The sequence below is a fragment of the Euprymna scolopes genome, chromosome 3 (assembly GCF_053919585.1).
Source record: "Euprymna scolopes isolate OS-2025 chromosome 3, ASM5391958v1, whole genome shotgun sequence".
Lineage (NCBI taxonomy): Eukaryota > Metazoa > Mollusca > Cephalopoda > Sepiida > Sepiolidae > Euprymna > Euprymna scolopes.
In genome coordinates, this window is record NC_136484.1 from 129,013,668 (window position 1) to 129,027,524 (window position 13,857).

Consider the following 13,857-nt stretch of genomic DNA (forward strand, 5'->3'; position numbering starts at 1 on the left):
TATAATAGATTTAAAAATCCAAATAATTCATTTCATGACAGAATTTAACAAATTTAAAATGAAATTAAAACATACTAGTCAATGATTTAACCAGCCTATTTGGCATAATGGTTAGGGGTTATGCGTCAGGAGACCAAGGTTCAATTCATATTAAAGACTAAAAAAAAAAAAAAAAAAGAATAGTATTTGATGCCTCCTTACTAAACACTTAACATTATCAGATGAGTATCAAGGGTAAGTGGAGTACTCCTGGCAAAGAAATGACTCTCTATTCTATATCTCTAGTAGCTAATAACAAGGAAGTCTTTGAGTTGCCCTCAACTATAATTGTCGCTTTTACTTTTAATCAATAACTTAAGAATAAATTATCAAACGGAAAATGGTCACGGACATAAAAATAATGATATAAAAGTTTAATTTTACACGCATTACATATTTTAGAAAGGTTTTAATTTATTTATTTTTTACTCCAAACATGGTGTATTGTCACTTGGAATATAAGGGTCTACTATTTGGGATCTTGTCTAACAAGAGACTAGGAGGAGTTAAGCAGTAATATGTCTGTTCACGTTACATTTAAGCTTCTGCATGTTGGTACAGTCAGGGAAGCAGAAAACAGAAAATTCTAATGTCTAGCAGCTCAAGGAAAGTAACTATTAGTATAGAAAGCTTTCGAGCATATGGGAACTTCAGTAGTGAAGGGGTGAGATTTTGTTTCTTGTAGGGTTAGTCGAGCTTATGTGCGGTGAGGGGGCACAAGTAGTGTTATGAGTATATCAGAGCACATTTCATTAAAGTACTTGTAAAATAGACACAGGTATGCAACATAGGTTGGTGCTTGGCAAGATGTATTAGATATAAGACTTTTTTAAACCCTGTCTAAGAGTTCAATATTAGTTTAATTCAGTAAATTTGACAAAGAATTTAAAAAAAAAAAAAAGCATGGTTCAGTTGTTGTGTAGTGAAAGGGTTGTAGAAATTTACACATAAGATGCAGTAGCTTTGCACCTGTCCAATTTCACCTTGAATTACTGTTATTGGTGCATTTATTAAACCTGGAAGTTCATTTCAAGATCTAGGGATGCTGATAAAAAAAAAAGTGTCTCTTCTCTATTTTAATTGAAATTGACAGTGAAACATTTTATGTTGCATGAGTGACTAGTAGGTTTTGAGGGAGATCATAACAGCCATTTAGGAGATTGTAAGCCAAAATGAGATCACTGCGTAAATGTTGCTGCTCAAGGAAGAAAAGATTAGGCTTTTGTAGGGTAAATCCCGCAGTTCCTCCATCACTTGAGTAGCCAGTCATTGAACTCTCTCCAGATGCTGGATATCGGGTATTAGATATGGAGACAGAGGCCCAAACACTATTACAGTTGTCTGACTAGGCATAAAGAAATATTTTAGGAGTGAGAAGGAACGTTGAATGAGAATACGATGCTCCTTAATTTGTTTGTAGTTTGAATGCAATGTTCAGATGGCTTAAAAGAGGAGTCAACAAGAAATCCGAGATCTTTTTTCGTGTTCACCTAATTGAGAAAAGCTGTGTCACCACAATATTTTTGTATTATTTAGAACAACCAAGTTTTTATATATATATATATATATATATATATATATAATAATAATAATAATAGGTAGTTGGACTACACATCTAAAATAAGAATATTTTAATATATATTTTTTTTTTAATTCATACTAGAATTGTCTGCAAGGACAACCCATTGGGCAATGGATAAAAGTGCTTAGTATAATCAGTTCTAAGTGACCTTATTATGAAGGTTTCCATCTAAAATTCTGTATAGATTCCCAAATTCGACAAGATGTATTTGAAGAAGGTCAGGTTACATTGACTAAAACATTGTAAGTATAATATCCAATACAAGAACACTAATCTGAATAATAACAATTATCAATTCTGGGAACTTAATTGTAAATCATTTGATTATTTCAGCGAACAAGATATTTTTAATATTGTGTATTTCAGATGGAGTACAATGATTTATTTTTAGTTGTAGATATTGCCAGATGCATTTGGTTGTTATGAGTGATATGTTTTTTTACTTCAAATCAGCTGTGGCCTCAAATAAGGAAAATGGATGTGATTGGTTACTTTAATCATGTGACATGGAGTGGATTTGAAGTTGAATAATCAGTTGCAGTTTTAATGAGAAAACATGTAATGCAAAATCCTGATAGATAGGGATACTTAGATCTGCTTGTTTCAACTCTCCAGGGAGACAGGGTAATTCCTCAGCTAAATGAAAATAGGCATTCATATTTGAAATATTATAAGATTGTCTTGCTTGAATATACCAACTATCTGAGAGAGAACCTTCAGAAATGTTGTCACTTCTTAACTAATCACAGACAGTTGACTGAATATTTTGATATGAATTGGTTGTACAATATTGTTTTAACATATACCAACATCTCAGGATCACAAACAGTCTTGATATATATATATATATATATATATATATATATATATATATATATATATATATATATATATATATATATATATATATATTCTATTGAATAAATATACTTGGACTCCACATAATAAAATAAATTATAAATCTTTTTATTCTCACTCTCACATTGCATAACACGTCATCCAGTGACAAATACAAGTACAATGTATTTATAGTCCTTTTTAGACTCTGTTTATTATCCTGAGGTGTGTTATCAAATTATGTCTGACCCATCCCCACACTGGATTAAACAATAACTATAGTAAAAACAAATTTACAAAGTTTTAATGGATTATTTGTTGTTTACTTATTTTGGCCTTTATTTAGAATTCAACAATTAAAAAAAAAAAAAAGCGATAATAGAGAAAATACAGAAAAATCTTTGTTGTATGTGCTTGTCACAGAACAAAAATGTCATATTCCAAAAATTACGTAAATTGATCAAATAGTTTTATTTTTTTTCAAAAAATCAAATTTTATGAGTAAACAAAAAAAGGACTGTTTTGTGTCACCGTCCTAAAAAAAAAAAAGGTTAGATATATCCATAATAATTCTAATTTGCGAGGTCAGCCTTGTAATGCAAATAATTTCACATTAATTATTTTAAATTATTTAAAAATGATTTTGTAAAAACGAAAACCCTACTTGATCAATTTATGAATTTTGGAATATGAGGTTTTCATTCTTGGACATTATGAAGATTTTTATATATATATATTGTTGAATTCTAAATAAGAACCATTTTTTTTTTTTTTTTAAACTATATGCTTGTTTATTTTAACATGAATTGGTTGCATACCTTGTTGAAATGTTTGATCTTTAATCGATCCTATGAATTTTATTCTCTTTTCAGCACGCTTATTTATTACCATTGCTCAGAAATTATTTTTTTTAAGTGATCTTAGCATAATATTCTGTTAAATTCATCACTGGATTAAGAATCTATACTTGCATGTCTCTTCAGTTTCTTTTCTATTTAAAAATAGGTTTTGAAACTCAGGATTGTGCTTAGATGATTAATGATTAAACAGATTAAAGAATAAACTGAAAGTCTTTCTCTTTTTTTTTAATCCCTCCTTCCTGCTAGACTTTTTGAATGTGCCAACAACTTTCTTATTTAATACAGTCTTTTTTATTTAAACTACCATTGTAATAATTTTGCAGGTATATATAAACTTTGGTGCAAGTCCAGAATTGAACCTTATTTAAAAACAAAAATACATAAAAATGTATATGATATATGTACTCCTCACAATGTGATGTCATATTCCAGAAATCACGTAAATTGATTTTTTTTTTTTTTTAACTAAAAAAATAAAATTTCATGAGTAAGCAAACAGGGATTGTCACTTTGCCATTGTGGAAAAAAAAAGGGGGGGGGGCAGATAATTCTACAATAATTCAAACTTGTGAGATCAGCCTTGTAATGCTAATGATTTCACTTTCATATTAATCACTAAAATCATTTAAAAATGATTTTTTTTTTTTTTTTTTTTTTGTTAAAAAAATATTTAATAAATTTATTCTTTTTGGAATATGACCTTTTTGTTCTGTGACAGGTATGTACATCAAATATTTTTGTATTTTTTGTCTTTTTTTTTTATTAGGTTGAATTCTGGATAAGAACCAAAATTTTTTAATCTTTTATTTTTTTAACATTAACTGTGTTTTCTTGTGCATAATATGACTTCAGTAACATATAAGATCTCATGTTTTTGCACTAAAAAAACTTGGATAAATCACATCCTTGTGTATAATATGGCCTTTGTAGTACAGCCATGCATATGTAAACTTTTATGGAAAAATTGCACGATATTATCCATTAAAATTTCAGTCTTATATATTTCAATAAAATATTTATTTTTTTTATGATATGGAAGACAATAAATGGACTGGATATTTAGCCATTGTGAGTTTCTTCTTGTAATTTCAGTTTGAAATGTAATTTTAAATGAAACCTGGTGACAAGACATTCCCAATTATAAATTTGAAGTTAATCAGATCTTTCCGTTTTGTATCACCTTATTATATTTCTATATATTAATCATTTATGAAAATAACACCAATATTGTGGAGGAATTAAAATATACAAAATATATTAAGAAAAAAAAAACAACTTGTAAGCAAAACTGTTCTAATTTTATACATTTTTATGTTTTGTGTTGAGTATATTGATAATCTTGCCATTTCAGAAAAATTTGTCGCACTCTGAGTAAACATTTCTGGAAACATTTATATGATCCACCCTTTTGTTTCATGCTTTTTAGTTTGCATCCCAAATTTCTTGTATGTACAAGAAAATGCACTTTGCCTGATGATTTAATTTTTTAAACAATTCTAAAAAATTAAACCAATTAGCAATTACCACAAAGTATATTAAAGCTTTTTTTCTTTTTCTCCTTTTTTTCCCTTCATTTTTCTATTTTTTCTCCCTTTTTTTCTTTTTCACCCTTTCTTTATTTTTTCATCCCCCCCCCCTTTTCTCCGTTATCATTATTGTTATTACTTAGATGGTTCTTACAAACAGAGCTTGGTAACATTTTGATTTTATTCATTGAGCTTTTCATCACCTGAGCAACTGATTACAGTGATTTTTTATTTTCAAAGAACATAATTTTCTTCTTTTTTTTTTTTATATATATATACAGGAACATTGTATTAATTTGATGCTTATTTATTTTCTAATGTTATACTTATTTATAAATAAACAATATGCACTTTTAATATACTTTGTATTTTTGCTTAATGCTTGCTTTTTGTCTTAATCATAATATCAATCTAAAACAGACTATGAAATATTTTTTTTATTAATATTACATCTTGCACTCTTCAAAATAATTTCATAAACTTGGTTAGGTATTTCAGCTTAGTTTACTTTTTATAAGAAAAAACAAATTAATTTCACTTGAATGTTAAGCATTGTGTTTTGAATCGTATTCGTAAAGAATGTATTCTTTTCTCATCTTTATTTTTATCCAAATTCCTTTCAATTTCTTCATCCAAAATTTGATTCCATGAAGGATTTGCTTTTAAAGGCTAATATAGAAACCCATCAATTTTCATGAACAGAGATGCCACTTTTTCGTATTGTCTTTCTCTCTCTTTCTCTCATTTTATAAATTTACGTAGTAATATTTGTTGGCTTTGTGCACAAATACACTAGCTCATTATTGCATACATATATACACACATATATGTATGCACATTGTATCAATGTGTCTGTATATATACATATATATCTATATATATATATATTAGATACAGTGACATGATGCTTGTATGTCCTCCTAACTCTGGTCATGGTATTGTTGGTGATATATCAGCTCTGTCTATCGTCTTTGTCCCACTTTGGGCAAAGGCTACGTAGACTGACTTTCAAAAGTTGTTCGATCTTTTTTTACTTAGTGATGCATTTATCATCCCCACAGCATACATCACGAGTCAAAAAGAGCAATCCAAAGGCATCGCAACAACGAACAGCCTCACCCACATCTACCAAGACCAGCTACATGGGGGTGAGCATTTACATTTTTAAAATATTTCATTGCAAAAAAAAAAAAAAAAAAAATTATTTTTCTCAAAAATTTAATGCCTAGGAAAGATTATTTTTTTCTATTTTTTTGTAATTTTGTAATCCCAAACTTTCGCATTACTAATAACTTGCTTGTATATTTGTTTTATTTTTTTAACTTCAAATGCTTTTTTTATGATCTATTTTCTCCTGGATCATTTTTTTTTTTTTTCTCCTTTAAAACACCAAAAATCAATATAGGATTTGGGTTCTTGTCCAAAATTCCCCCGATAATAAAAGATAAAAATAAATCTGTATAATGTATGTACCCATGGCAAAACAAAAATATATTCCAAAAATCACATCAATTGATCACATAGTTTTTATTTTTATAAAGAAAATAATTTTTAAACAATTAATAGGAATTTCTATGCATTACAACATAAATCTAAAAGGTATGACATGTTGTTGAGTCATCCTCCATTTGTTTCTTGAGATATTTTTCAAAATAGCAGACGAGACAGTCACTTCTCGGATACTCATAAAATTTAATTTTCTTATTTAAAAATAAAACTACTTGATAAATTGATGTGATTTTTAGAATATATTTTCGTTTTAGCACAGGTACATACATCATATAAATTTTTCTGTATTTTAATATGTAGGAATTCTGGACAATAATTCAGATTTGTTTCTTTAATCTTCACCATTTTTCTTTGACCTATTTTCATCTGTTAATAAGTATTTAATGAAGTTCCTTACTTTTTGCTATTTCTTTTTTTTTTTTTTTTCAATACATAATTCTTTTAAATTATATCTTAATCTGCTCAAATGATTTGCTGCTTTAATATCACGTTGGAACAAAAGTTATCCTTATTTTCTCTGGTTTGTTAAAATAACATGAAAACACTATCCGATATATTTAATTGTTAATGTAGTTACATCATTCTTTTCTATGAACACTTATCTGCCAAGAAATTTTTAATGAGGCATTCCTAAAATTTCTTATTTGAAAATGAAAACTAGATTTCTTAATCCACTCAGATGATTTTGTGAATTTCTGGACTATAAATGATTGATACCCTTTAATGCTACTAAGACTAAGCTTCTTTCTTTAAACTACAAAAAAACCTTCCCAACCAAATATTTATTTCCATGAGAAATACCTGAGAGCCCATCTTTCAAACACTGGGGCTTAACATTCACAGGCAACATGAATTCAAACAAATACATTGTGAACATTGCCAAGGCTGTTGCAAAGTAGGTGGACTTCCTCCACCATAATAAAAAAATTACTCGCATCAGAGAGCATCCTATATCTTTATAAATCTGCAATTAACCTGTGCATGAAGTATTGTTACCACATCTGGGCTGGTGCATCTACTACTAGTCTCTCACTCTTAGATATGGTCCAAAAAAAGACATCCTACAAAGTTCAACCTCTATCCCATCGCCACAATATTGCATCTTAGTGCTTGTTTTACAAGTACTTTAATGGTATGTGCTCTGATGAACTCGTAGCACTTGTTCCCCCTTGATGCGCATATCTCCTATTAACCCGACGAGAAGCAGCAAAATCTCACCCTTTCACTGTTGAGGTCTGTAGATGTCAGAAAGCCTTCTACTATAATAGTTTCTTCCCTTAGACTGCTATACTTTAGATTTTCCTCTCTATTTCCTGCATCCCTGACTGTACTAAACTGCAGAAGTTTAAATATAATGTGAACAAACATCCAGCTGCTCAACTCTCCACAGTTCCTTGTTAGACATGATACTAAATAATTGCCCCTTAAATTGAAATATGCTTTTTTTGGACTGAAAGAGATTTAAAAAAAAAAAAAAAAAAAAATCTGTTGATGTGAGCTTTATAGAATATAGTGGGTGATACATAATTTCCCAGGCATATTTTTGTGCAGTGTATTATCGTAATGAAGGACGATACCTTACATAATCTCAAAGAAACAGATGGTTGGGAAATTATGTATCAGCCGTCATATTCTACAAAATTTACACAGATGCCCATCTATTTAGAAATTTAAATTGTTTGATTAAATTAAGAGAAGTTTTGTGCCCCTCGACGTACATACTTAATAGTTTTATTAATTTAAATTTTTAACAGAAAAAAAGCAAACTGAAGAATTTTATGAATGTAAGATTAAAATGTTTGATAAAGATTACAGAAGAATGTTAATTAACAATTAAATAAGTATTTTGAGTTAAAAAAAAAAAAAATGTAACTTTTGTTACAACTTGATATTGCAATCGATAATAGTATGTGCAACTTAGTTCAGTCTGAGTAAGAGATAACCGAAAAGATTATACAAATGGCTTTAAAATAGAATTGAGAACCTTTTTGCCCCAACCTAAAACAGTATTTGAAATAATGTCTTATGCTGAAAAACTAAACATTCATTCCTTATAAAAAGACAAATATTTTAAGTTACAATCGGTATGATACGAATAGCATTTTTGTTGTTGTTGTCGAGAATTCCCTCTATATTAAAAAAGCAAAAATAAAATCTGTATAATGTATGTACCCATGAGGGAACGAAAATGCCATATTCCAAAAATCACATAAATTGATCAAGTCGTTTTGTTTTTAAATAAGAAAATCTAATTTTATGATTAAGTAAGAAATTACTGTTTTGTGTCGCCATCTTGAAGAAACAAGGGGAGATAACTGAACTTGTATGATCAGCCTACATTTTCTCATTAATCGCTTAAAATCGTTTAAAAGTGATTTCCTTTTAAAAAAAAAAAAAAAGCTACTTGATCAATTTTCGGAATATAATATTTTTGTTTCATCACAGGTACAACAGATTCTTTTTTATTTCCGTTTTTTTTTAATATAGGATGAATTTTGGACAACCATCTATTTTTTAGTGTACTTATGAAACATTAAATATTCTGATTAACATTAATTTTTGTTTTTAAAACTCAGGAAAACACATTCAGATTTGATCACAATAATACAATCGCATTTGGATACTGGCCACTTCTTTAGATTTTATTTTCTGCTTTAAAATAAACCAATTAAACTTTCAAAACTCACAATGAAAAACATTAAAGCATAATGTCTCTTCCATAAAATACTATTTTTCTTTAGTTTAGGAATCACAAAGAATCATAATAGTTGACATGTTAATTCTAGTTAGAAATTATTTGCGAAATAACAATTTAATGATTTCAAAATATATTTTTTGAATTTTTCACAGTGATTGTGACAGCAATTTAACAAAACATTTTTACAATTAAAGGGATGATCATGACCAATCTTTTCGTTACACCTTACAATATCCAAAAAAGAAATTGACCGGTAGAAAATAACCGCCAAGCCCTATCCTAGCGACGCAATGTTGCATCCCTGTGTCTGTTTTACAAGTATTTTAATGAAATGTGTTCTGATAAACTTGTAGCACTTATGATCTCTCATTGTAAATATCTATGATTAACTCGACAAGCAGCAAAATCTCACCCCTTCATTGTAGAAGTCCCAAAATGAAAAAAAAAAAAAAAAAAAAAAAATGAATAAATAAAATCAGGTTAGAATCATACACTAGTTATTTTTTTCTAAACTAAATATAAAACCTCTTGGAGTCACTCTTCTGCAAAAGAACCCACAATTGTTTAATATATTTTTGTTGTTTTCAATCTTGTTTCATTACTATTAAGTTTCTACTCACAAATCATGTTTTCTAAGTTTTTCTGTCTTTTTTGCAATCAAGTTCTTCAGTGGCATCTCTGTAAACTTGAAAATTATTTGCTATTTTATTGCCTTCTTCCGTTGTATCTATTATAATTTAATAGTTAACCACTATTTACTAATTCTGTTGCTTGATGACTTAATATTTATCTCTCGTCCATTTAATAAATATCCCACCCTCAATTCTTTTGAATTCTTCCTCTAGATTTATCGCATGCTTGTTTGTCTTTGAACAAAAGTATTTCTTTGAGAATTACAATAACAAATTACATTGTAAAAATATTTTCATCTTTGGATTGCATTAGGTCTTTTTTTTTTTTTATTTTTTTTTTTATTCATTTTAAATTCTTGCAATAAATATAAAATATTCTCTTCCAGAAAACTCTCATTCAAAAATCATACCAGATAATCACAATTTTTGCATGTATGTTTTCAGTGCATCTACAGGCATTTTGGCTTATTGGGGCAGCTAAAATGACTGGCACTTTTTGAGCTATCTCCTTTTGACAGGTTTAATGCCAATAGTTAAAAAAAAAAAATTTTTTTTTTTTCTTGTACATTTATTACCAAATTTATGCCTTATTCAAACTTTTATAAAAATAGAGAAAATTTGTGAATAAATGTTGAAGAGAAACTCTTAAAGTAATTATTTTATTTCTTATACAGTATTTTATTAGCTAGTAAAATTCAATCATTTCTTATACAGTACTTTATTAATATTAGCTAGTCAAATTTAATCATTATTGTAATTTTAATTTCTTAATATCAATTATACTTTTGAAAAAAACTTTCCATAGCATTTTGTTTTTTTATGTTCTGAACAAATTTCCATATTTATGAAAATTTAATTTTCACATCCAGTCATCTTGAGATACATATATCTTTACTTGTGATGGCATTCACTCATGATTGAAGAAGTACTTTCTCAAGTTTCGGAATCTTGCATTGTGCATAGATTTTGGCATTTGAGGTATGGCTGGAGATACGAATCCTGGACTTTTCGAAGAGAGCAATACTTCTCATCAGAGGGAAGAAGTTTGCAAAATATACAATAAATTTTGTATATATATATAGATTTTATGAAAATGTATGCTTTTGCAAATATTTTTTATTCAGTGCTTTTATATCATAATGAAAAATACTGAATTTAAAGTAAAACAAATGGTACCTACGTAATTGCCATGTCACAAATAGTAGCATATCCATGTTGAGGCAGACATCTTGGGTCAGGTGACCTAAGCAAGAGGGGAAGTAACTCCGTTGAAAGTAGGCAATTTATTTGGAAAGCAAAAAAAACCTTAATTTATGAATTTTTTAAAAGTAACTTTTTAACGGTTTGAATTTAATTACAAATGTCTTTTATCTAACATACTTTTCTGTAAGTTTTGGATTTGTTACTATTTGAGACATAGCAATTACATTGGTTTGGTACAATTTCTTTTACTTGAAATTCAATATTTTTTTTCAGTATTATAATATAGAAGCACTTTTTATTCTTTCTCCATTGTGGCACCAATGATAAATATTTTTTTATTTTAAACTACCAGCAAAACTAAAATCTGTAGAACTCCACTCCACACGTGTATTTTTATGCTTGCATATATTACATAGGTTTTTACAGTAATTCGAATAAATAATTAAAAAAAAAAAAAAAAAAAACCCAAAGCAAAATATTTAGAGGTTTTAAATCAGAATCAGAAATTTAGAACAGAATCACTAATTTGTATCTGACTCGAGAAAAGTCTTGAAATCGTCCTATCCCTAATAGACAAGTTTACTGAATTTTTATTTTTTTCTTTACAGTTCCTAGCACATGTTAGTAAGTTTTTACAGTTACAAGGATGTGTTAGTAAGCTTATTATTGTTTCCTTTATCTATTTTCAGTACATGAAGAAATTGCAAATCCAAGAACGTGTCGTGGATGAGGTGAAACTTGCCATTAAACCGTTTTATAGTGGCAAGAAAATAGACAAAGATGAATATAAAGAAATATTACGAAAAGCAGTTCCAAAAGTAAGTGGACATTTTCAAAAAACTTACCTCTTATAAAGCTTAAAACCAGGGCTGTAAAGTTTGTGGTGCCCCTCCCCTTCTAAAAAAGAAAAGTAAAGAAAATGCGATTCTAGTAATAGCAGAAGTGACCACCAGATTAGTTTATTCCTTTGTTCTAAAATTAATCAATCTATATAAATAAAACAGATGTGTGTGTGTAAATATCTAACAGATAAACTCTTAAACTATTGGTCACATAGCACTGAAATTCTCAGGAAATAATATTCATGCACCAAGGATGGTTTATAGCGAGTAAATTCTTTGTTTACATGCATGAATAATGCATACAGACATCAGCAAATTTCAAACTAGTCGTCATGTTTGTATTTGTGTAGATGTGCAATTCAGTCATTAAAGTTTAATATTAAGCCTTTGAATTTATATAGTAATCAGGAAAAATTGCAAAGTCATTCAGGTGTCATTTCTCTTTACATTATGGTGTGGATGGGGACGACATGAGATTAGCATTGCCGGTAATTTTGATAGGACATCCACTTTATTCGAGTAGGTGGGGAGTGAGAGGCAAAGTGAGGATGAATAAGGGGGGATAACTTCCAGTGATGCCATCCTTCCTCTTCAAATTATGGTGTTAAGTGGGGGGGAAACTTATGATTATCATCATATAGATTAGCGAGTGTTTAAATGCGACAATCCTCACAGACATTAACTCCTTCTGTTATTTTGAGAGGGAGGGGGCTGATAAGCAGCGGCGTAATTTCCAGTGATGTCATTCCTCTTCAAATTATGGTGGTATGTGAGGGACATCTTGAGATTATCATCACATGGATTGGTGACTGTTTTAATTAATCCTCCCCGACATTATCTCCTCCTATTGGAGTAGGTGTGATAGGCTGAGGGGTTACTTCCGGTGATGATGACATTCCTCTTCAAATTATGGTGCGAAGTAAGGGATGACTTCAGATTATCATCACATGGATTGGCGACTGTTTTAATTATACAGTTCTCCCAGACTTCATCTGCTGTTTATTCAAGAGGGAGGGGGATAGAAGAAGGGGAATTTCTTCCGCTTATGGCATCATTCTTCATCAAATTATTGTGGAAAGTGGGGGGAGCAACTTTGTTGTTGGAAATACTAAATGTTGGAAATACTAAATGTACATTTGTATGGTTTAAGGGCAGCTTCATTTACAATTGTTCAACTGAACTGCAGGTTTTCTTTAAATGATGTCATATAAATTCAACTGGATGTTCCAATTTAAAGGACAAATTTACACTTGTGAATTTTGTAAATTATCTTTAGCATGTTTTTTCACTCTGACATTTTATACCCGAAGTTGAGTGAATATTTTTAGTTCAACTGCAGAATTAGATTTTTAAACCCATAAATCATTATGATGTGCATTAAATGCTTCTTGTATACCCTCATGCTTTATGGGTTTTCAACATAGAAATTTAAATGAATTTTCCCTGCAAAATAAATTATGTCCAAATACATATCATTTAGAATCATTAATAATTCACATTTACTATTAAATTTCTGGGAATTAAAACCCTGGACAGAACTTACAGGCTGGTCCAATCCCCCATTTTAGGATTGCTCTGCATTTTTTTTTTTTTTTTTTTTTTTTTTTTTAATAATTAAAGCATATTTCCATGGTAATGTGTATCGTTGACCCCCCCCCTTTTTTTTTTCTTTTTCCCCTTTTTCTATTTTTCCTTTTCCTTTATTTTGGTCCTCCGATTTATCAGACAGGGATCTATGTTTTCAGTGGCGTCCGTTAGTTCGGATGATTGCCAGATAACCGTCCATTAGTTTCTGAAATTTTGCCACAAATTGTATTTCATTAAACAGAAAAGTTTTTTTTGCAAGAATTCCCGTTGCATCCCCAGGGACTCAAAAGAGGTCAAAAATGCCCCAAAATGACACTTTTGATCCATCCATTAGATTTTTTTTAAACTTGACCAAAATGGAGCCCATTGTTCTTAATATTAATCCAGTATGAGTGACCCTGGCAAAATTCTGGTTCGCGTCCCTGGAAACTTTAGTAGTAAAAATGCCCCTTTTTTGTGGATCTTTTTTCATATTTCTCAACAAAAACTTGATGTTTGACTATATAGTGGTTTTTCACAGTGGTCAATTCAAATATACATGT

General features: G+C 29.3%; 1 protein-coding gene across 3 annotated transcripts in view; it reads left to right on the forward strand.

Moving 5' to 3' along the window:
* LOC145259044 (uncharacterized) overlaps positions 1-13,857 on the forward strand; it is a 78,891-nt gene that overhangs the window by 64,074 nt on the left and 960 nt on the right. For 2 of the 3 annotated variants that reach the window (XM_080116674.1, XM_080116678.1), the window contains exons 13-14: positions 5,906-5,992; positions 11,576-11,704. In XM_080116674.1, coding sequence (XP_079972800.1) covers positions 5,906-5,992; positions 11,576-11,704 — 216 coding nt within the window. The remainder of the gene's footprint in view (positions 1-5,905; positions 5,993-11,575; positions 11,705-13,857) is intronic. The other variant, XM_080116684.1, reaches the window with a different exon arrangement.